Raw genomic sequence first — 20,447 nt, 5'->3', positions numbered from 1 at the left:
TGTGTGTGGAAAAAAGCAGCAAAATGGGGATGTAATTTATCCTTGACAGAGTGGTAGTGGGCTTCATCTCATTCCTACCGTCAGAGGCAATGGTACTCATTTTTCTGGGTGATGAAGCAGTTGACATGGCCCCAGAGGAAAGGAGCATCCTGGGGGAAAAGGGTCCAACCAAGAGGGCAAAGACCATAATTCAGACTTTAGCCTGGCTCCACAACTGAGGAAGGCAAGGAAGAAATTCCTAGTAGTGGTCCCAATCCAGAGATGTTAGAACAATCAGGAAGAACACACCCTGAAAGTATTGGCAGGATGAGGTGGCTTATGAAATTTCTGTGAGCATTCTAGCCACATGCTCTCTTCCATATAATGTATCCAGTGTCCCCCCTCACTTCCCCCACTTAAGGGAAAAAAGAGTAGACTTTCTCCCATAAAAAGCCAGGTGTTCCAACTGTTTCCATCCTGGAAACACCACGTTTTCTTGACTGTTATCTGCAATCTGGCACACGTGGACTACAAGCTCAGGGGATGCAGAAAGATTTATCCGAGTGGGAGAATTTCAGCATCCAAAATAGGTGTAGTCAATCCTTTTGCAGTAAATCCCATCACTTCATGCCCCGAGGCTGTAGGAGTGCATTCAGTTGGCATGGTCTTGATTAGGACCCATAGTTTCATTGGCATGGGAAACTCCCTGTGTGGAAATTCCCCCCACCGAGGGAGGCTAACAACTTGTCTGTAACTTAAAGTCTTGGAGAGTAGCCCAGGGGTCCTGAGAAGATGAAGTGACTTGGCTGTAGGCAGACAACAGCTAGTGTGTGTCAGAGGCAGGACTTGAACCCACATTTCCCTGGCACTTTATCCATTATGTTCCACTGCTTCCACCAAGGATTAGCTCAGTTTTAAAACATTCAGTGTTGTGGCTGCTGCACCCAAGAGTCCGGTCTGAGCACTGTCCCTTACACCTCTGGCCTCTATTCTAGACCTCAACTTTCCCATGAAAACATTGGATGTCCTCCAATCACAGAATCTCAGAGTTGGAAGGGACCTTAGCATCCATCTAGTCCAACTCATATGTGAAAAGAACTCCCGATAAATGGTCACCTAAACTGTTTCCCAAAAACTTCTAATGAGGAGGAACTCATTATCTCCCGAGGCTGTTCATGCCACTTTTACATGGTTTTACTTGTTAGGAAATCTTTCCTTAACCAACTGAAGTTGTGTTACAATTATAAATTTATTATAATAAGTATTCTCAATTATAAATTATAACAAGCTCCTTGTAATTTCCCCTATTACTTTTAGAACTTCCTGACTTAGTTACTTTTGATAAGAATTCTCTCTCATATCCTAGGCTCTTTGTTTTTGGTCCCCTCACATTTCTTCCCCCCGCCTTATTTCCCAATACCAATACTTTGCCCAGCTCTCCATTCTGAATCCAGTTACAATTTCTTCCATTCAGGCTTTTGCAGTGTGCATCTTTATGGTTGAGACAGTTCCCATTGGCTTCCAAGAACAGACAAGTCATGCCCAACTCATTTGAAAATGTAGAAGAACCATTTCCCTTCTCAGGGAACTCTCCTAGTGATGCTTGGTTGTCTCTGTTTTCTCTCTTTCCCCCTTTCCCATGTAGTGCGTCAGATCCGGCTGGTACGGGGCCTGCAGGCCATAGAGGTTCGGGAACAGGGGACAGTATCCTTCGAGGTGGAGCTCTCACACAGTGATGTGGAAGGCAACTGGACCCGAGATGGCCTGAAGCTCAAGTCTCAGAATAACTGCTGTATCACAGTCCAGGGTGTGATTCACAAGCTGACTATGTCCTCCTTGGGCCTGAAAGATGCTGGGCTTATAGCCTTCAAGGCAGAGGGTGTCCACACATCTGCAAGACTCACTGTCCTTGGTATGGCCACCGTTGCTCTTGGTCTTGGAGGAGGGATGGCAGTGAAGGGAAGTTGTCCATATATCCAGGCCACTTATGATTATTGGTAGATCTGGAAAGGAAAAGTGTGTCTACGCAGCCCATAGTCATATTTTCCTACCCTGGGGAAAGGTATCCCCATATTTATTTTTCTGATGGTCAAGAGAAAAATTTAGGTGATTTCCCCCCATTTTATGGATTAAAAAAACTGGAACATGTATGGTTTATATGACTTTCCTAAAGTCATGAAATTAGTTGGGCTGAGTTGGGAGAACGAGGTCTCAATTATATAAGGATAGGGACAAATACCATTTGTCCCTGTACTTCCCTGTACTTCTTTGGGAATGGGATAGGGGCAGGGGGGAAAGTATGTACTTAACCACCATTTCCTCCCCTCTCTATCTCTTAGAGCTTCCTGTGAAGTTCAGCCACCCCTTGCAGGACATTGTGGTTATGGAGAAGGAGAAGGTCATTTTGGAATGTGAATTATCCCGGGCCAACCATGATGTCAAGTGGTTGAAGGTATTGTATGATCCCTGGACCTATTTCTTTCAGTAGTCCTCTTAAATCCCTAGAACTGATAGACAACACCATTCCCTCCAAGTGGCCCAGGCCACCTTCCCAGCTCTGGGCTGCCTTTGCCTCCCCTCTCACTACAGGACTGTAAGCCAAGTCTAGCTGACCATTCGTTGTAGAGGACTCTTTATTATGTATGAGATACTCTAATGGACTCTGAGTTCTGTTCTAGCTCTAGGATTGTGTGAGTCTGTTATAGGGGTGAGGGGCAGCCCTGAGCACAAGGGGAAGACATAATGCTGATGGTGATTGGGAATGGGGGTAGCTATATCAGGGAAGAAGTCTTAACATCAGGAATGTTGGAAGCAACCCAAAGGAGGAAGGATCCTTGTTGGGGTTGGAGAGGGGAATCTGACTGTTCCAGCAGATTAGTGCCCTGTGCTTCCTTGGTCTACTTTTGATACATGTCTTTCCTCCAGGATGGAGTGGTTCTTAGAGCAGGGAAAGCACTGGGAATGTTTTCCCAGGGGACCAAAAGGAGCCTTGTCATCTACAAGTGTGAGTCTGGAGATCGAGGTACCTATGTATGTGATGCTGGTGATGCCAAGACTTCAGCCACGCTGCAGGTGCAAGGTAAGGCTCAAGACATGTGGCTGTGAGCAAACCACCTCTCTGAGCTTCTTCATCTGCAAACTGTGGGTCTCAGAACTTCCACAGCCATCCTCCTAGGGCTGTTGTGAGGAAGGTGCTCTAGAAATAGAAGTTGTTTTATTATTATTAATAATGATTATTATAGCAATAATAACGAATGGTAGAGTCATGCAAATTTACTTGTGGAAGCAGATAGTTTATGGTAGCAGTCTGCAATCAGATCATTGCCACCAGAAATTAAACGAACACTATTTTTAAGGAGCCCAGACTTATTAATTAATGCAGATGATTCAAGGAAATGGTAGAAGCGATCTGTGCAAACAGATTAGTGCGTACTGCAAAAATTGAGCCATTACTGAATATCTGGAAAGTTACAGCTGGGTGGCTAGCATCATACAGCAGAATCTTGCTGTCCTTTATAAACTAACAGACAAGGAATCTCACACTACAACTATAAACCATGAGAATTCAACAAATAAACTTTGCTGGAACTAGAACATCATTGCAAAAAGAATCAAAGAGGAAGAATAGGTATTGAACAGAAAAGGGAGAGAGGAGAAAGGAGAAGGAAGAGTAAAGAGACTGGTTGAAAGGAGGGAGGAAGGGAAGAGGATGGAGGGAGAAGGCAGGTAGAGGAAGGAGAACTGAGGACCCTATCCTAGGGTGAGGAACTCCCCTGCCCTCCATGGGGACAGTCTTAGTGTGTGAGAAGAAGGGCCTTTTTTGTAGTAAAAGAGCAGCAAAGGGGAAAAATGGCTTATTAAGGCATGAGAAGACATGAGTCAAAACAGCCAGTGCTCTGAGGGTTGCAACTGAGTCTTGTCTGCTCAGGGTAGAGCAGAAGCAAACCACATCTAAGAAGGGCTTAGGCAGAACCAAGTTCATGGTCACAGGTGTGTTGCTGAATTCTGCACATCTGGGCATGATACTTTTCCTCCGTTTCTGGCTCTAGCATCAGCAGCAACCCTTTCTGGCTGGAGCCACACTAATCCTATCTATGAGAGAGGAGGGAAGGAAAGGAAGACCAAAGGGGCCATGTAGTCATGGAAAAGCATGGGCAGTCTGGGTCCAGGCAGAGGGAGAGAGGAGCTGGCTTTCAGTCCTTCAACTAAACAGACTAGAAAACTTCTAAGGTTCCTTCCAGCTCTGACATTCTACATTCTATGGTCCCTTCCAGCTCTGACATTCCATGTTCTAAGATTCCTTCCAGCTCTGATATTCCATGTTCTAAGGTTCCTTTCAGCTCTGACATTCTATGTTCCAAGTTCCTTCTGGCTATAATGTTCTGTGTTTTAAAGTCCCTTTCAGCTCTGATATTCTGTGTTACAAAGTCCTTTCTAGCTCCTATATTCTAGGTTCTAAGGTTCCCTCCAGCTCTGATATAATGTGTTCTAAGGTTCCTTTTGGCCATGATATTTTATGTTCTAAGGTTCCTTCCAGCTTTGATATTTTATATCCTAAGGTCCCTTCCAGCGCTGACATTCTACGTTAGAAGGTCCTTTCCTGCTCTGATATTCTATGTCCTAAAGTCCCTGCCATTTCCAATACTGTTCCCCCTACCATTTCTCACATCCTATGTTCTAAAGTCCCATGTCATTTCTGATGTCATATTCAAAGTTCCTTGCAATTTCTGACATTCTTGGTTCTAAAGTTCTTTTCCTCTCTGAAATTCAACATCTGTGCATCTCCCTCCTCTTATTCTAGGCAGGAATATACAGATCGTGAAGCCCCTGGAGGATGTGGAGGTGATGGAGATGGAAAGTGCAACCTTTAGCTGCCAGATCTCCCATGATGAGGTGCAGACCCAGTGGTACAAGAATGATGGCAAGATTCGGCCTGGGGACAACATCAGAATGCGCCAGGAAGGTAGCGAAAAGTTGTGGTGTGAAGGAGGCGGGCAGGGGTAGAGGAGAGGGGTAGAAAGCTAGAGCAGCTAAAAAGCAGACTAATGGCCAGCACCCATTGGCATTCCTCAGCTTGTACCTGGGGAGAGGAGGGTGGATTTCTCATAACATCAGCTCCATATCATCCTCTTCTGCGCAGGGGTTCCTCAAACCAGGGTAAGGATATTATCAGCTCAGAACTCCTACTACACTGGGCCAGTGGGCAGACTGGGGAAGGATGAGGGACTAATTCAGGGAACAGGGCCAAGGAAGAGGAACTTCCTACTCTTTGGAAGAATTTGAGCTGACCCTTTTCTGGAGTACTTCCTGGCAGTCACCAATGGGTGAGATGGGGACCATTGTAGGAGGATATTCCAGTGTGAGAAGGCAGCTGGGTCATAGTGGTGAAATCTGTAGAAGTACAGGCAGGAGGGGAATGAAACACTAACATTTATGAAGAGCTTACTATATGCTGGGTATTGAGGGAGAGAGAAAAACAAAACTTACCCTCCAAAAGCCCACATTCTAATTGGGGAGAGAAGACACACACACACACACACACACACACACACACACACACACACACACACACACACACACACACACACACACACACACCCCACCACCACCATAATCAAAAGTAGAATATAACATTGTGCTGTGGGAGCTCTTAGCAGGGCAGATCTTTTCTAGTGGGGGTGGGGTGGGGTGGTATCAGGCGATAGTTCAATGGCAACTTCGTGGAGGAAGTGGAACCTGAGGTGGGTCTTGTAGGATTTCATCAGTTGGAGATGTAAGTGGAGGAAGGGGTGGGCATTTGAGATGTGGGAAATGCCATGAATATGCATAGGTGAAATGAAGTGGAATGTTTTGGTGTGACTAATAGTCTGGTTTAGCTGGAGTGTGGAATATTTGAGAGTGAACAATGAGAGATAAAGCTCAAAAAGTAGAGGGAAGAGATGCCAGGTTAGGGAGGACCTGGAAGATCAGGCTGCAGCATTTGGACTTTATTCAGTAGGCCCTGGGGAGTCAGTGACAGTTTTTGAGTAGAAGAAGAAAAAAAAAGGAAGTTTCCCATCTTTAGCTTTTTATACAAGAAAGATCCCATTTCTGACTTGTGTTAGTGAGGTTTTGCCTGTTTCCCCGGGGGTCTAGACCAGTGATTGGGTGGGTGGTGGGGCGGGGCAGGACAAGCAAAGGATCTATTCCTTTCACTCCAGATCTATTTTGGGGGAAATTTGAATATTACCATTGTTTGTGGAAGTGAAGGAGAGAGAAAGGGGTGGTGAGGTCGAGTCTGACTCACCCCATGGCTGACTTATTAAAGATATCGTTGAGCCCTTTTTTCATAGACATAGGGGTCTGCTCTTATGACCTTGGCTGGACTCTATCAAACATTAACCTGTAAATTTCCTAGTGCCCAGGCACTCACTATCTGAAAATTTGGCTATTACCTCAGAAGAGACTTCATGGCAAAATAAAGAATAAAGGTACCACTAAATCTGCTTAGGAACTGAATTTCCAACTTATCTCTTAACTCTTCTGGGCTAGTGTCCAGACCCTAAAGCATGTGATAGATGCAGCAAACAGGCTAACATTCATATAGTCTTTTGTTCAGTACTTTATGTTTTGGGCTATCACGTCTGTGACCTGAGGCAGCAGGCAATTACCTGGGGCTAGCCTGGGCTCTAACAAGGTCTTCCTCTCCAGGAAAGACCTACACCTTGCACTACTGGAAAGTCATGGTAGAAGATGCAGCAGAGATCAAATTTGTGGCAGAGAATGCAGAATCTCGAGCCCAGCTCATAGTGAAAGGTAAGGAGTGGGACGAAGGAAGAGAGCGGACCAGTGTTACGGAATACAAGGGGAGCCTCTCTAAAATGAGCATATGCCCAAACTAAACCTATATAATTCTACATATGGAGAAGTGAAAGACACACCACCCTCCTAAAGTAGTGACCATGCGTCAGGAAAGCAGCCTGGCAGAATGGAAGTACTCAAGAAATATTGGACTCAAGAAGACCCAGGATCAAATCCTGCCTCTGATAACTAGGCATTTCTGTAGCAAGTTACTTAAATTCCCCAAGCATTAAACAACCTGAAGACTACACATCTTTTAAAAATTAAATTAATAATTTTCAGTGAATAAAAATCGATTTTTTTCTACCTCCTACCTCCTGGACCCATAAAAAAGACAAAGTAATAATAAATAAGCATAATTAAGCAAAACAATGATTATAAATTATAGATGGGTCACAGTCTTTGCCAGTGGAGGGAGTTTTCACACATAAAATCACAAGTTCTCGATGTATGTACAAATATACCTTCCAACCCAATAACCTCCAGCCATTGGAGGCGAGGGGGATGTCCATGGGGAAGGAAGAAAATAGCATGAAAAGAAAGAGAAGAAGATAGAAAGAGAAGGGTTTTTGCCATAGTACCAGGGACTGAAGAGAGAGAAATAAGGAAGTGTGGTGTTCTGTGTCCACTGGAGGAATAAGGAAAGGGGATGGGTGGTCTCTGTCCATTGGAGAAATTTGGAAGATGAATGGTTTACAGCTACTGGAGACATGAGGACATTGCTGAATGTTGGGGACCTTCCCCCTTCTCTCCCTTTCCCTTCCTTAGAGCTGCCAGTGGTGATTGTGCGGCCACTGAGAGACAAAATTGCCATGGAGAAGCACCGGGGAGTGCTGGAATGCCAGGTGTCAAGGGCTAGTGCCCAGGTGCGATGGTTCAAGAAGGATGTGGAGCTCCATGCTGGACCCAAGTACGAGATGGTCAGTGATGGCATCTATCGAAAGCTTATCATCAATGATGCTCAGCCAGAGGATGAGGATACATACACCTGTGATGCTGGCGATGCTAAGACCAGTGCTCATTTCCTTGTGGAAGGTATCATGGGAAAGTATTGGGTTCAGGTGGCAGGGGTAGGGGATAAGATTTCCCTTAGACTTTGGGTCTTTGGATAATAAATAGGGAGGAGTTCTGAGCGAGGTCAGGTGAATGCGTCTTCTTACTGTTCAATGCCTCTGCCAACCACCTCCTACCACCCACAATTTTGCCTCCTTCCTCCCTTCCCCACCATCTCCACCAAAATAACTATTTCCTTAATATAGTAATCTCACCTAGTTCACAATAACCTGATAGAATTATTTACACTGAAGTGTTCCTGGCTGCTAATAGTTTAACATTTTACCAGGGGTGGGGAATCTGCAGCCTTGAGGGCACGTATGGTCTTCTAGGTCCTTGGGTGCCACCTTTCGACTGAGTTCAAGTTTTGCTGAACAAATCCTTTTATTAAGGGGATGTAGACTGTGAAGTTTAGATTCAGTCAAAGGGCCACACTTGAGGACCTAGAGGGTCACATGTGGTCTTGAGGCTGCAGGTTCCCATCCCTGGTTTATACCCTCAAAGATGAAGTCTACTGTCTAAAGGAACAAATGTCTAAAGGAACAAATCTCTAAGGTGGAATTTCAGGCACTGTGCTAGTCTGGGGAGGATTTTTTTAGCTTTTATTTAGTATTTTATTTTTCCCCAGTTACATGTAAAAACAATTTTTAGCCTTCATTTTTAAAACTTTGAGTTCCAAATTTTCTTCCTTCCTCTCCATCCCCCACCCCTTGCTGCCCTTGCAGAAGACAAGCAATTAAATATAGGTTATATATGTGCAGTCATGCAAAACATATTCATAATAGTCATGTTATGAAAGAAAACATAGACCAAAAAATCTAAAAAAAATAAAGTAAGAAAAAGCATACTTCAGTCTGTATTCAGACATCCTTAGTTCTTCCTTCAGAGTCATCTAGGATGGTTGTGTTGCTGAGAAAAGCTAAGTCGTTCACTTGGCTCATCATGTTACAATGTTGCTTTTACTTTGCACATGATACATTTCACTTTCATTAGTCCATGCAAGTCTTTCCAGGTTTTCTGAAAGCATCCTGCTCATCACTTCTTATGGTGTTCCAGCATAATGACACACCACAACTTATTTAGCTATTCCGCAATTGACTTCCCCTCTACTTCTAATTTTTTATCACCAGAAAAGAGCTGATACAAAATTTTTTGTCCACATAGGTCCCTTTCCTTTTTGTTTTTTGTCTCTTTTGGGATACAGATCTAGTTGTGGCATTGCTAGGTCAAAGAGCATCCATGGTTTTACAGCTCTTTTGGAATAGTTCCAATTTGCTTTACAGAATGGTTGAATCAGCTCACAATACCAACAGTGCATTAAGGTTTCATTTTCCCCACATCAGGAGGGGTTTTGCATTGGGAAAAAGGGAATGCCTATGTGGGTGACCATTTATCTTATTAGTAGGCAAAACCAGTCTTGTTTCTTAATGTTGATTATGGGGAGGTGGAAAACTTGCTTGTTCAGAGAAAGTAAAATTTGACTCCTCTCCTCTCTCTTCCTCTCCCTTTTCCTTGAAGAACAATCCATTACCATTGTACGGAACCTGAAAGACATGGAAGTGATGGAACCAGCCCCAGCCTGGTTTGAGTGTGAGACCTCCATCCCATCTGTCCGTCCCCCCAAGTGGCTACTGGGCAAGACGGTGCTGCATGCTGGGCAAAATGTGACCATTGAACAGATGGAGACGGTCCACCGCCTGACCCTCCACCGCACCTGCTCCACCATGACGGGCCCTGTGCACTTCACCATTGGCAAATCCAAGTCCACAGCTCAGCTCATTGTCTCAGGTAACTCTCTTGCCTCCTCCCATGTTCCAAGGTCAGTGCCCCATGCCTGAAGATAATGCCATAGTATCCACCTTTGATGTCACTCCATTCAAGGACTTTCAGAGAGGGGACTTCTTGGGGCCTTATATCCTTTGAACCAGATCCCTGTCCCTTCTTTTCCTCTGTTTCCTCCTCAGTAACAGACCATGAATATTAACACACTCTCTTTGGGTGTCTTTAGTATAGAAAATCGCCATTAACACGGGTGTGGGGATAGATCAATACACAGATTCATTCCAGGTTAACAATCACAAGCTCCCTGCTTCCAATCTCTTCCTATTCCAATTCATCCTCGACTCAGCTGTCAAATTGGTTGCTCTTTCTAAAACACACATCAGGCCCACTTATCCAAGAAACTCCAGCAGCTCCCTGTTACCTCTGGGATCAAATATAAAATCCTCTGCTTGACATTCAAAGCCCTTCACAACCTGGCCCCCTCCCACCTATCCAGCCTTCTTATACCCTTTCCTCCATCAAATACTCCTACACAAAGTTGTGATCCAGACACTGGTGGCCTTGTTTTTCTTCAGACACAACACTCCATCTCCCAGCTCTGGGCATTTTCACTGATTGTAGAGACTGGAGAGAGCACTTATTTCAACCTCTTAGTTTTGTAGATAAGGAAAAAGACACTCATAAAGTAAAGTGACCTACACACAACTTATAAGTGGTCAGACTTGAACTCAGATCTTGGCACCAGATGATTAGTAGGACTTAGATGGACAGAGATGAATGGGTGGATAATTAGGAATGGCATTGGCCTCTGAGCTCTTCTCCCTAACTCTCCTCAGTTAGAATTCTGTCCTTCTCCTCTGGCTATAACCTGACTCTCTATTTTGAGATCAGTAGAGGAGGGAATGGTTAACTCCATGGTACTAATGAGACCGAAGTACCAGGCTCAATTGCCAATCTGATTTAGTTAGCTCTGAATGACAACCACAACAAAAAACCAACTATTTGCTAACCAATAGTCAGGCAGGGGCTTTATCTTTCTAAGGAATGAGGACTTGAAGGGCTTTGTGGGGATAGCGGTTTCTTCAGTGTGAGTCCTCTCTCTGCTGGTGTAGATTGCAGCCCTCCCCACGTCAGGGCAAAGTCTTAATAGTGTTCCCCAGCCAAAACAATCACCCTACCTCCAGCACCACTTCGCACCCCCTATGGCTTTAGAATCAGGGCATCTGGATACAAATGCTGCCTCTGATCTCACATTCCTCACATGAAACACATCGGGATTGGTGAAGATAACCTTGAAGGACCCTCCATCTTTAGATCTAAGATCTTATTCTCTATGAATCTGCTGGTGACAAGCACCTGAACAATACTTAGCTAGGTTGATTCTCGAAATGCAAATACACAGCCCATTAGCAGACCTATATGCAAAGCTTTTGCCTCTTGGCAAGAACTGCTAGAATGGATGTTCCTCTGGCATAGTTTTCAAGAATGCAGGGTCAGTGCTAGGTCCCAGGGAGTGTTTGGGAATGACATTAGTGGAGGCCTGGAAAGGATAAGTATATTACATTACAAAAGGGGAAATGGAAGATCCAAGAAGGCTCAAAGATTTGTCACAATTGTCTGGGTGGATTCTGTTCCCCTCTGTGTCAGAAGGGGAGGTGGTGCCAGGATCCAGCCTGTTGGTTGCTGAGCCATCTTCATTTTTATGGTGCTCTGTCTTTCAGATATCCCTGTACTGCTGATCCGGAAGATGGAGGACAAGACTGGCCGGGAGAAGCAATCTGTGGTCCTGTCTTGTGATTTCAAGCCCTCTCCTAAGGCAGTGCAGTGGTACAAGGGTGACACCCTTCTTGAACCCTCTGACAAATACAAGATGAAGCTGGAGAACCACATGGCCGAGCTGCGGATCCTGAAACTCACAGCTAGTGATGCCGGCATCTACCGGTGCCAGGCTGGCAACGCTGACAGCAGTGCCACGGTCACTGTGGAAGGTATGGGGCTTTGTGGGGGCAGCAACAAAGTGAAGTAGGCTGATGAAACTCTCATTGACCACATGCCCTGTTCTGCCTGGGGAATTTGGCAGAGAAATTGAACCATCTTGACCAATTCCTGCATCTGTCATCCTGAAACCAGGAGGAGGGTGGCCATCTAGTCTGTGCTGAAGTCTTTGCTTAATTGCAGTGTGCAACAGCCTTTTGGGCACATCCCTACATGATAGACCAGGCTGGTAAAGTCCCATCAGCATGTGAATAAGCATTTGCCAGTATCAGCAAAAGTCATTTGTCCAGGTCCATGGCTGCTCATTGCCTTAATCTCAGTGTGGAGTAACTGTCTCTCCATTCCTGCCTTGAGCTGCTGATTCTTTGCATGAATCAAGTTGTTGTGACTTGAAGCACCAAAGAATTTTTGGGTCCAACTTGATCTTCTGATGAGATTCTGTGTGTTCTTGCTCCTTGACTGACTGGATTCCTAACTTCTTTTTTTTTAATTTTAAGGTATTTTATTGATGGATTTTCTTTTCTTTTTCTTTTTAACATCCATGTTATTTTCCACTGGCTCCCATTTTTCCCACACCACCCCCAACAGAACCTTCCATTGTGACAATTAAGTTTAGTTTAACACTTTGTCCTTATATGTAAACGTATACCTCATTCCACACCTATAGTCCACAGCCTCTGCCAGGTGGTAAGAGGCATCTGGACTTGATTTTTAAAATGATTTCTGGTTCCTTTCTCTGAAATGGGGCATGGAGGTTGGACCATGGTGGTTCTTGCATTTTCTACCTGTTTTTGTTGACTTTGTTTCTGCCTAGTCCCTAGCCTTCTCCCTACCTATTTAGGAACTGAGATACTTTTCCAAATAATAATTTTGTTAAGACTCTCTTATGTCAGCCTGGGGATGGGCAGATGGGTTTAGGACCCACTACTGCTTCTCTACATCTCCAGAGTAAGGAGAGTCCTGGACATGGGTCCCCTGAGAGCTTATTCCTTATAAATAGGTAAGTGTGGGTGTGCCCTATCTGTTAAGAGGGCCAGAGAGTAGGGATGGCTAATAACTTAACCTCTTCCTCCCTTGCTTTAAACCACTGAGTCTTAAACATTTTGAAAAGAGGCCTCCAGTCCTTCCATCCTGACTTTTGCAACCCCTCCCACCTCCAGGATATGGATGTGGATGTCAGTAGCTTCTGGGATGTTGGTATGTTACTTTAACCATAAGCTTAGGCATGCAGGTGACCTGTGTTGGTGTGGCCTCTCCCATTAATGTTGCATATCACATGGTGGTATCTTCAAGAATTATTCTACACCCCTCCCCCCAAATCCATCATCCTGCAACCAACCTGGTGATGAGTGTCTGAACTTGGTCTGACTGGTCCTTGGATGAAAGATGTATGGTCACAGAACCACAGAATGTTAGATCTGAGAGGGAACCATAAGGGATCTTTAAGTCCCAGCTCTGCATTTTTTAGGTGAAGCATTTGAAATCCAGAACAGTTAAGTGACTTGTCTAGGGTTACACAGTCAGTAAGAGTAAAAGGCAAGACACTTCTGATTTCAAGCGAGGAACTCTCTACTATCCTTCTGCTTCTTTATCCATCATCACCAGACCCAAATTCAAAGCCTTTCCAGGTACCATGTTTCCTGAATATGCCTTCAAAGAACTCAGGCTTATCTCTGGAGCACAATGAGGCCTCAGGGAGGACTTTGCCTTCTATAAATTGTGATCTCTGCCCCACCCCCTATTTATACTTACTTGGTTCCTGAGTCTCTTCCATGTGTCTTCCCTGACCCTGAGCAGCCCGTGAAGTAGCAGTGATACGGCCCCTTCAGGATGTGGAGGCGACGGAGGAGGGCAGCGCCAGCTTCTCGTGCGAGCTGTCTCATGAGGATGAGGAGGTGGAATGGCTGTTGAATGGGACTGTGCTCTATAATGACAGCTTTCATGAAATCTCCCACACGGGAAGCTGCCATACGCTGGTGCTGAAGCATGTGAGCCTGGTGGACACAGGCACTGTGAGTCTCAAATCAGCCAAGGTGTCCCAGTCAGCCCAGCTGACAGTGAAAGGTGAGAAGGGGCTTATGGGTAGAGTAGAGGGACTGCCTTCTGACCAAGTAGCCCTGCATCTCTTTAGAATTCTCTGTTTCTAATGTGGCCCCTGGCTTGCTTTGAGGGAAGAGAGGGTCTTCACGGGACAAGGATGGCCAACAGCCACCCCTTGGCTGAACTTTAGGGAGGTACCTTCCTAGGATTTCCCCAAGCCTTCATTCTAGACAACTGGCTTCTCTTCCTAGCCCAGGTGCCTTCTCAGCAGTGAGGGGCCTCCTGGTTGCAGGAAGGAGGGCAGCCTAGGTTTGAGAGCTTCTCCATCTCTTTCAGAAATTCCAAGTTCAGATCCAATCCTGTTCTCAGCCTGTATGTCCCCAGACTGGAGAGAATCTCATCATTTCAGTCTAAAACCTTGGAGTTCCCTTTCTTTGGACTTTCTCTCACAGGAGAATTGGACTTGCAAGTCATTTTCAAATATATCTGACTGTAAAATTCCTTTACTGCTCACAAAATGACCCAGCCCCTTATTCAAGATGTAAGGTCCACAACTATCAGATAACTGCTGTGTGCCCAGTATTAGAGTAGGCAGTGCTAGCAGCAAAAACAGGAAAAGACTTGGTGTGTACCTCGGGGAGATCACAGTATGAGTGGAGAGACAAGACACATCTAGAACAGTTCTAAAAACAGTCCATGACAGGTAATATTCCTGACTGCACTAAGTACTGAGGCTATTAGCATTTCACATCCTTATTTTACTTAAAATCACACAAGGAACAAGGGAGGGATCAGATGTGCATGAGGTGACTCTGGGAAGGCTTCCCAGACGAAGGGAGCTTAGACCATAGTGAGGCAAGTTTACTATTCTGGATTTGGAGTCATGAAGACCTGAGTTCAAATTCTGCCTCAGACATTTCTTGGCTGCAAAGTCATATCCTGTGACTCTCTTAGCCCCAGCTTCCTTGTCTGTAAAATGGGGATAATAATAGTACCTACCTCCAATTGTGATGATCACATTAGATGATGCAATATATGTAAAGTGATTTGTAAGCCTTAGCTGTTATTGCTGTAAATCTGAGACAGCTGTGATGTGATAATAATGGATATTTGCGTAGCTCTTTAAGACTTACAAAGTGTTTCATGTATTTCATTTAACATAATAAACCTGTGAGGTAGGAGCTATGATTATGGCCCATTTTAAAGAAGAGGAAACTGAAGTTTAGGGTTACTCAGCTATTAAGTGTCACAGTCAGGATTCAAACTCAGAACTTCCTCACTGCAAGTCAAGGGTTCTCTCCACTCTCCACTCTCCGAGGATGTGGGTCTGAGACCTGACTCCACCCCTTACTAGCTCTGTGACTTTGGGCAGGTACATTGCCCTTTCTGAACCTCAGTTTCCTTATCTGTTAAGAAAGTATTTCATCAGTCTTAAAACAATAGAAATTGGGTCTGCTATACTGGATTAGTGAGGCAGAGGGAGGAAGACTATTGGCTGGTGGTGGGGATAGTAGGGATAGTTTGAACAAGAGTTTGAGGACAAAGCAAATCATATGTGGAAGATTGTGAGGGAGTTAGGCTGGCTAGAGCAGTAAGGTTGGATTCAAGAGGGGATGGGTGAATTGATTGTCTTTCTCCTTTGCTGTCTGACCCCACTATTTCAGAGAACCCAAAAAGTCCTTTTGTGGATAAGGAGGGAATGGGGAACAGGACCTATGATTCAAACTAGAAAGTCAGTGGCTAACTAGTTTCTGAAAGGACAGCAAGCACCTGACCTGTACCTTCTCTCTCTGACCCTCCAGAGAAGCCTGTGGTGTTCCTCAAGCTCTTGGATGATATGACAGGTGAGGAGAGGGGCAAACTGGCTCTGGAATGCGAGGTCTCCCACCCCAAGGCCCAAGCCATCTGGAGGAAGGACGGTGTGGAGCTGGGTCCCAGCGACAAATATGATATCCTGCACACTGACCGTACCCGGGGCCTTGTGATACATGACCTCTGCCAAGACGATGCTGGCCTCTACACCTGTGACATCGGCACTGACCTGACCCGCTCCCAAGTCAGTGTGCATGGTAAGTGGCCCTTGTGTGGGGGTAGTCAGAAGACCTGGGTTCAAATCAAAAACTCAGAATCTGAGCCACAGTCTCCTCATCTGTGAAACAGGGAGGATGTTGCCAGTTCTTCCAACCTTGGGAGAGTGTTCTAAGGAACAGACAAAGGTTCTAAGAGAATCAAAAGACCTGAGCTCATGTCTCTGCACTAAGACGTGTTAAGTAGGACTCAGAGGTGTCAAACTCAGGAGCGAATGACCCCCAAACCAGTGCATCCCCAACCAGATGAAAGTGTTTGACAAAACAAATAAAATTACAATGCAACATAATTAATATTAATTTGTGGTTTTCTAAGTCATTATGCCACCTGCAAGAATCTCCTTTTATTTGAGTTTGGCATCACTAAGGTTGGTCATTTCCTGTCTCTGGCTCTGTTTCCTTATTGTAAAATGAAAGGATTGAACCAGATTATCTCTAAGGTTCCTCCCAACTTTAAATCCTATGATCGTATAAGACAGTACTAATAATATTTGCAGCCTCTCCCTCACAGGGGTTATAGATTTAGAGCTGGAAGGGACTTCAGTAGCTATCTAGTTTAGTCCAACCCCCTTATTTTCCAAATGAGGAAAGCTAGGTGGCACAGAAGATAGAGTGCCTGGAGCCAGGAAGACCTGAGTTCAAATCCCCCCTCAGACACTTACTAGCTGTATGACCCTGAACCAGTCACTTAACCCTGTTTGTCTCAGTTTCCTCATCTGGAAAACAAGCCAGAGAAGAAATTGGCAAACCAGTATCTTTGCCAAGAAAACCCCAACAGGGATCAGGAAAAGTTAGACATAACTGAAAACAACTCAACAACAAAAACTTGCCCAAAGTCACACCAGTAACATGTAACTGTGCTGGGATTTGAATCCAGGCCCCTTGCCTTTAAATCCAGAGCTCTTTTACTTTAACATTAAAGTACTAGAGATGTGAGCCATTGCCATTATGAAGAAAAAACCCTGTCAGGTTTGCTTTCACAAAGAGCAAGCATTCTTTACAATTAACATATGAAATTGATATTCTCTGGGCATTGCCATGTTCTATATGTTTGAAAGTTTTTGGTGTAATAGAAGAAACACTGGATTGGGTATCAGATCATCTGAACTTGAATTCTGGTCCTGCTCCTTGGATGGTTTTAAGTAAATCACTCTTTGGACCTCAGTTTACCACTCTGTGAAATGAAAATGGTGTCTCTTTCAACTCAATAAGCTTATGATCCTATGAGTCTTTCAAAGAGACTGAACATTCTCAAGTGCTCAAGCAAACCCTTTGATCATTGGGAGGGAGGAGAGCAAAGGAGATCTAGTCCAATCCTGCATGGGCACTAGCCCTGCTATCATCAGAATCTTATGTCTTCTCACCTTGTCCCTCCAGATCTGCACATTGGCATCACCAAACGACTGAAGACCACAGAGGTGCAAGAGGGAGAGAGTTGCACCTTGGAATGCATCCTGTCCCACCAGAGTGCTACTGATGTGGGCACTTGGACAGTCAATGGGAAGGAGGTGGGCAGCTCTGGCCGCTTCCGGGCCTCCTGCCAAGGCCGGAAATACACCCTCACACTCCAAGATGCAGCAGTGGCAGATGCTGGCGAGGTGGTGTTCACTGTCCGTGACCTCACTTCTAAAGCCTCCCTGATTGTCAAAGGTAGGACATGGGGCCCTCTTGTAGTCTTTCCTTGTTCTGTTCTGTTTCTTCCTTTCCTTTCTCCCCTCTCTTCCTTCACTATTCCTCCTTCCCTCCCTTTATCTTTCCAGCCACGAATTTGTGCCTCTGATGGTGTGAGTCATTCTCAGGTACAAGTTTATCCTGTAAGGTTTGAGCTCATGGATTATGTGAAGTTCTTGAAGCAGTTGGGGTGGAGGCTGAGGCTGGGGGATAGGGAGATGGACATCTGGGAACCTCTGCACTACAAAAACCCTGAAATAGAATAGACCTTCCACCCACCTCATCCACCTCATCACCTCCTCAAATTTTCCTAGAGCTCTTTGTCTGAACTCCAGAATGGCCCCTATCCCATTCTGCTGGGTAGAATACTTATCTAAGAATGTGTTCGCCCCCCAACGCCAGGATCACAGAATTGTACAGATTTATAACTGGAAGGGACCTTAGAGGCCCTTGAATCTAAGTCCCTCATCTTACAGATGAGATACAGAGAAGTAAAGCGATTTACCTAGGATTGGGTAGCGAGTAAGTGCCTGAGTTGGGCTATGAACCCTGGCCTTCTGACTCCGAGTCCAGTGTCCTATCTACTACAGCAGATACTGTCTAAAATAAAAGAGGGAGGACGCTCTCTCAAGTCTCTGTTTTGGGTTTGAAACTCCTAATGAGACAATTACAATTGAGGAAACTTTGCAAACTATAGAAGGCACCACTAGGCTAAAACTGGCCTATTAGATTTTAAACTCCTTGAAGGTAGCAACTGTACCTTGTTTCATTTTTATATCCCAACCTAGCACTGAGTCCAGGCCCTTCAATGCAGGAGGAGTTTAATTGGTATTAGAATTTTTTTTTAATTGATTGAGGATTCAGGTCAAATAAAACACGTACTAATCTGACAACCATTCCTTGTCCTTCCTGTAAATAATTCCCAAGAGAATGATCATTCCCTAAGCCTACAAATTGGCAAATGGTCATCCATGATCAATAAATGATGGTGAACAGGGTGATGCTTTCTGTCACATCCCCACATGGCAACTGTGGTTTCCCCAAGAGCTTGGGCTGCAAGACTGATCCCCAAGTCCTGGCTGGGCCACTATGGGTAGAGAAGAATCCCGATGATGACACCCATTGTCCTGTCATTACAAACCGCCAGGGCTAGCTCTGCGAGCTTCGCTACTCTTGCACGAGCTCTCTCCCCTGCCGTTGTTATTGTGACATTTCCCACGTTATTATGATGATTTGGATAATTGTGTGGACTTCTGGTTCTTCTTACTGTATTCTGCATCAGTTCATAGAAATCCTGACTCTCAGTTCATTGTTCCAACCACTATACTGCCCTGCCTGGGCCACGTATGCTCCTGTTCCACCCACCAAACCCAACCAATGGCATCTTCTCTGGGTTTCGAGGAGTTTCCCAGAGGGCTGTTTTGGCCTGATGATGTTTAATCTGTTCAGCCATGTCTGACTCTTTGTAACCTTATTTGGAATTTTCTTGGCACAGAAATGGAAATGACTTACCGTTTCCTTCTCCAGCTCATTTTACAGATAAGGAAACTGAGTCAAACAGGGCTAAGTGTCTTGCCCAGGGTCACACAGCTAGTAAATGTCTGAGGCCAGTTTTAACCTAGATCATCCTGACTCCAGACTTAGAGCTCTATCCACTTCACCAGCCTAGATGTTAGAGAGATTTGGCCCAAACCTATCCATAGAAATGAGTCCCAAAAGGCTTTAAAGGAACTGAGTAGGAAAGGTCTGTTGTGATAATTCCCTCTACATTATCATTACTCTTCATTGTTATGACTCCACATTATTTTTCCTTTAATTTTAAATTATATTGATCTCCTATTTTTTATGGTTTCTTCACTTCTGAATATGTCCCTCCCCTACCCAAGCAAGTAGCTATCCTTCATAAAAATGAATAAAAAATGAAAGAAAAAAAGCAAAACTAACCACAACGTCAACAGTATACATGGGGCTCCACATCCCTAGTCCTGAACTTTGGCAAAAAAGGGAGATTGACTTTCTCACTTCTTTTTTGGGATCATTAGAATTACACAGAGTTCAGTTTTTTTTCTCTTATTTTCTTTGCCATTTCCATTGTTGTAGTTACTGGGTAGGTTGTTTTCCTGATTCAAATCAATCAAAAAAAAAAATTTAAGTGCCTACCATGTGCCAGGTACTGGGGATATAAAAAAGAGGCAAAAAACAGGCCCTGCCCTCAAGGATCTTATAATTTAGTGGGGAAAATATAAACAAATATGAACGAACGATAAACAGGATAAACAGGAACTAACTAACAGGGGGAAGACACTAGAATTGAGAGGGGCTGGGAAAGGTTTCTTGTTCTGCTTACTTACCTCTGCATTAGTTCATCTAAGTCCTCATTCTCAGTTTGTTGCTCCCACCACTCCTGGGCTCCACCCTGCCTGGGCTGCAGAGACCCCTGCTCCCCCACCAAACCCAGCCAATGGCAAGCTGCCCATGGTGTAGTCATGAGCTTAGCCTCATCCCCTGTGTCTGTGCCAAGGCCGCCTGCGTCAATGAATGAAGGGGAGTGTAGGTGGGTGGTTCTCCTAGCTCCCAGGAGTGGTGTTTATGAACACTTTTCTTCTTAATCACTGGGTTTGCCCATTAGCACATCAGAGCAGTTTTCCTAAAAGCAATGAATTGTGTTTTGTTTATACCCTTGAGTTTGCTCTTTAAAGAAAACAATTTGGAGTGTGCTAATCCTCTCATTTGAAAGTGAATCTAATTAGAAGGGAAACCTCCTGGTTGAAAATGGAAGTGTCAACATGGGCATAATCTGATTTCTTGGCAATTCCTTGACCTTCCCTGGGTCGCAGTTACCTCTTCAGTAAACAAAGGGGACAGACTAAGGTGCTGTCCAACTCTAAATTCTCTGATCCTATGAATTTTCCAGACTTGATGGACATGAACTACTTAAGGACCTTAGTCAGAACAAGGAGGTAGGTCATAGTTAGTCCTTCTATCTGATATACAGAACTC

At 44.7% G+C, this 20,447-nt stretch overlaps 1 protein-coding gene across 16 annotated transcripts in view; it reads left to right on the top strand.

The window, feature by feature from the left end:
• The window catches only part of OBSCN (obscurin, cytoskeletal calmodulin and titin-interacting RhoGEF), a 322,112-nt gene that overhangs the window by 89,150 nt on the left and 212,515 nt on the right, over positions 1 to 20,447 (top strand). For all 16 annotated transcript variants that reach the window (XM_072652736.1, XM_072652782.1, XM_072652744.1 and 13 more), the window contains 11 exons: positions 1,625 to 1,891; positions 2,319 to 2,431; positions 2,905 to 3,058; positions 4,781 to 4,942; positions 6,670 to 6,774; positions 7,588 to 7,854; positions 9,391 to 9,660; positions 11,376 to 11,642; positions 13,447 to 13,713; positions 15,492 to 15,758; positions 17,154 to 17,426. In XM_072652736.1, the coding sequence (XP_072508837.1) occupies positions 1,625 to 1,891; positions 2,319 to 2,431; positions 2,905 to 3,058; positions 4,781 to 4,942; positions 6,670 to 6,774; positions 7,588 to 7,854; positions 9,391 to 9,660; positions 11,376 to 11,642; positions 13,447 to 13,713; positions 15,492 to 15,758; positions 17,154 to 17,426 (2,412 nt within the window). The remainder of the gene's footprint in view (positions 1 to 1,624; positions 1,892 to 2,318; positions 2,432 to 2,904; positions 3,059 to 4,780; positions 4,943 to 6,669; positions 6,775 to 7,587; positions 7,855 to 9,390; positions 9,661 to 11,375; positions 11,643 to 13,446; positions 13,714 to 15,491; positions 15,759 to 17,153; positions 17,427 to 20,447) is intronic.

This window comes from Notamacropus eugenii, chromosome 1 (genome assembly GCF_028372415.1).
Source record: "Notamacropus eugenii isolate mMacEug1 chromosome 1, mMacEug1.pri_v2, whole genome shotgun sequence".
In the NCBI taxonomy this organism is placed as follows: domain Eukaryota; kingdom Metazoa; phylum Chordata; class Mammalia; order Diprotodontia; family Macropodidae; genus Notamacropus; species Notamacropus eugenii.
This window is presented reverse-complemented; position numbering and strand designations above follow the sequence as displayed.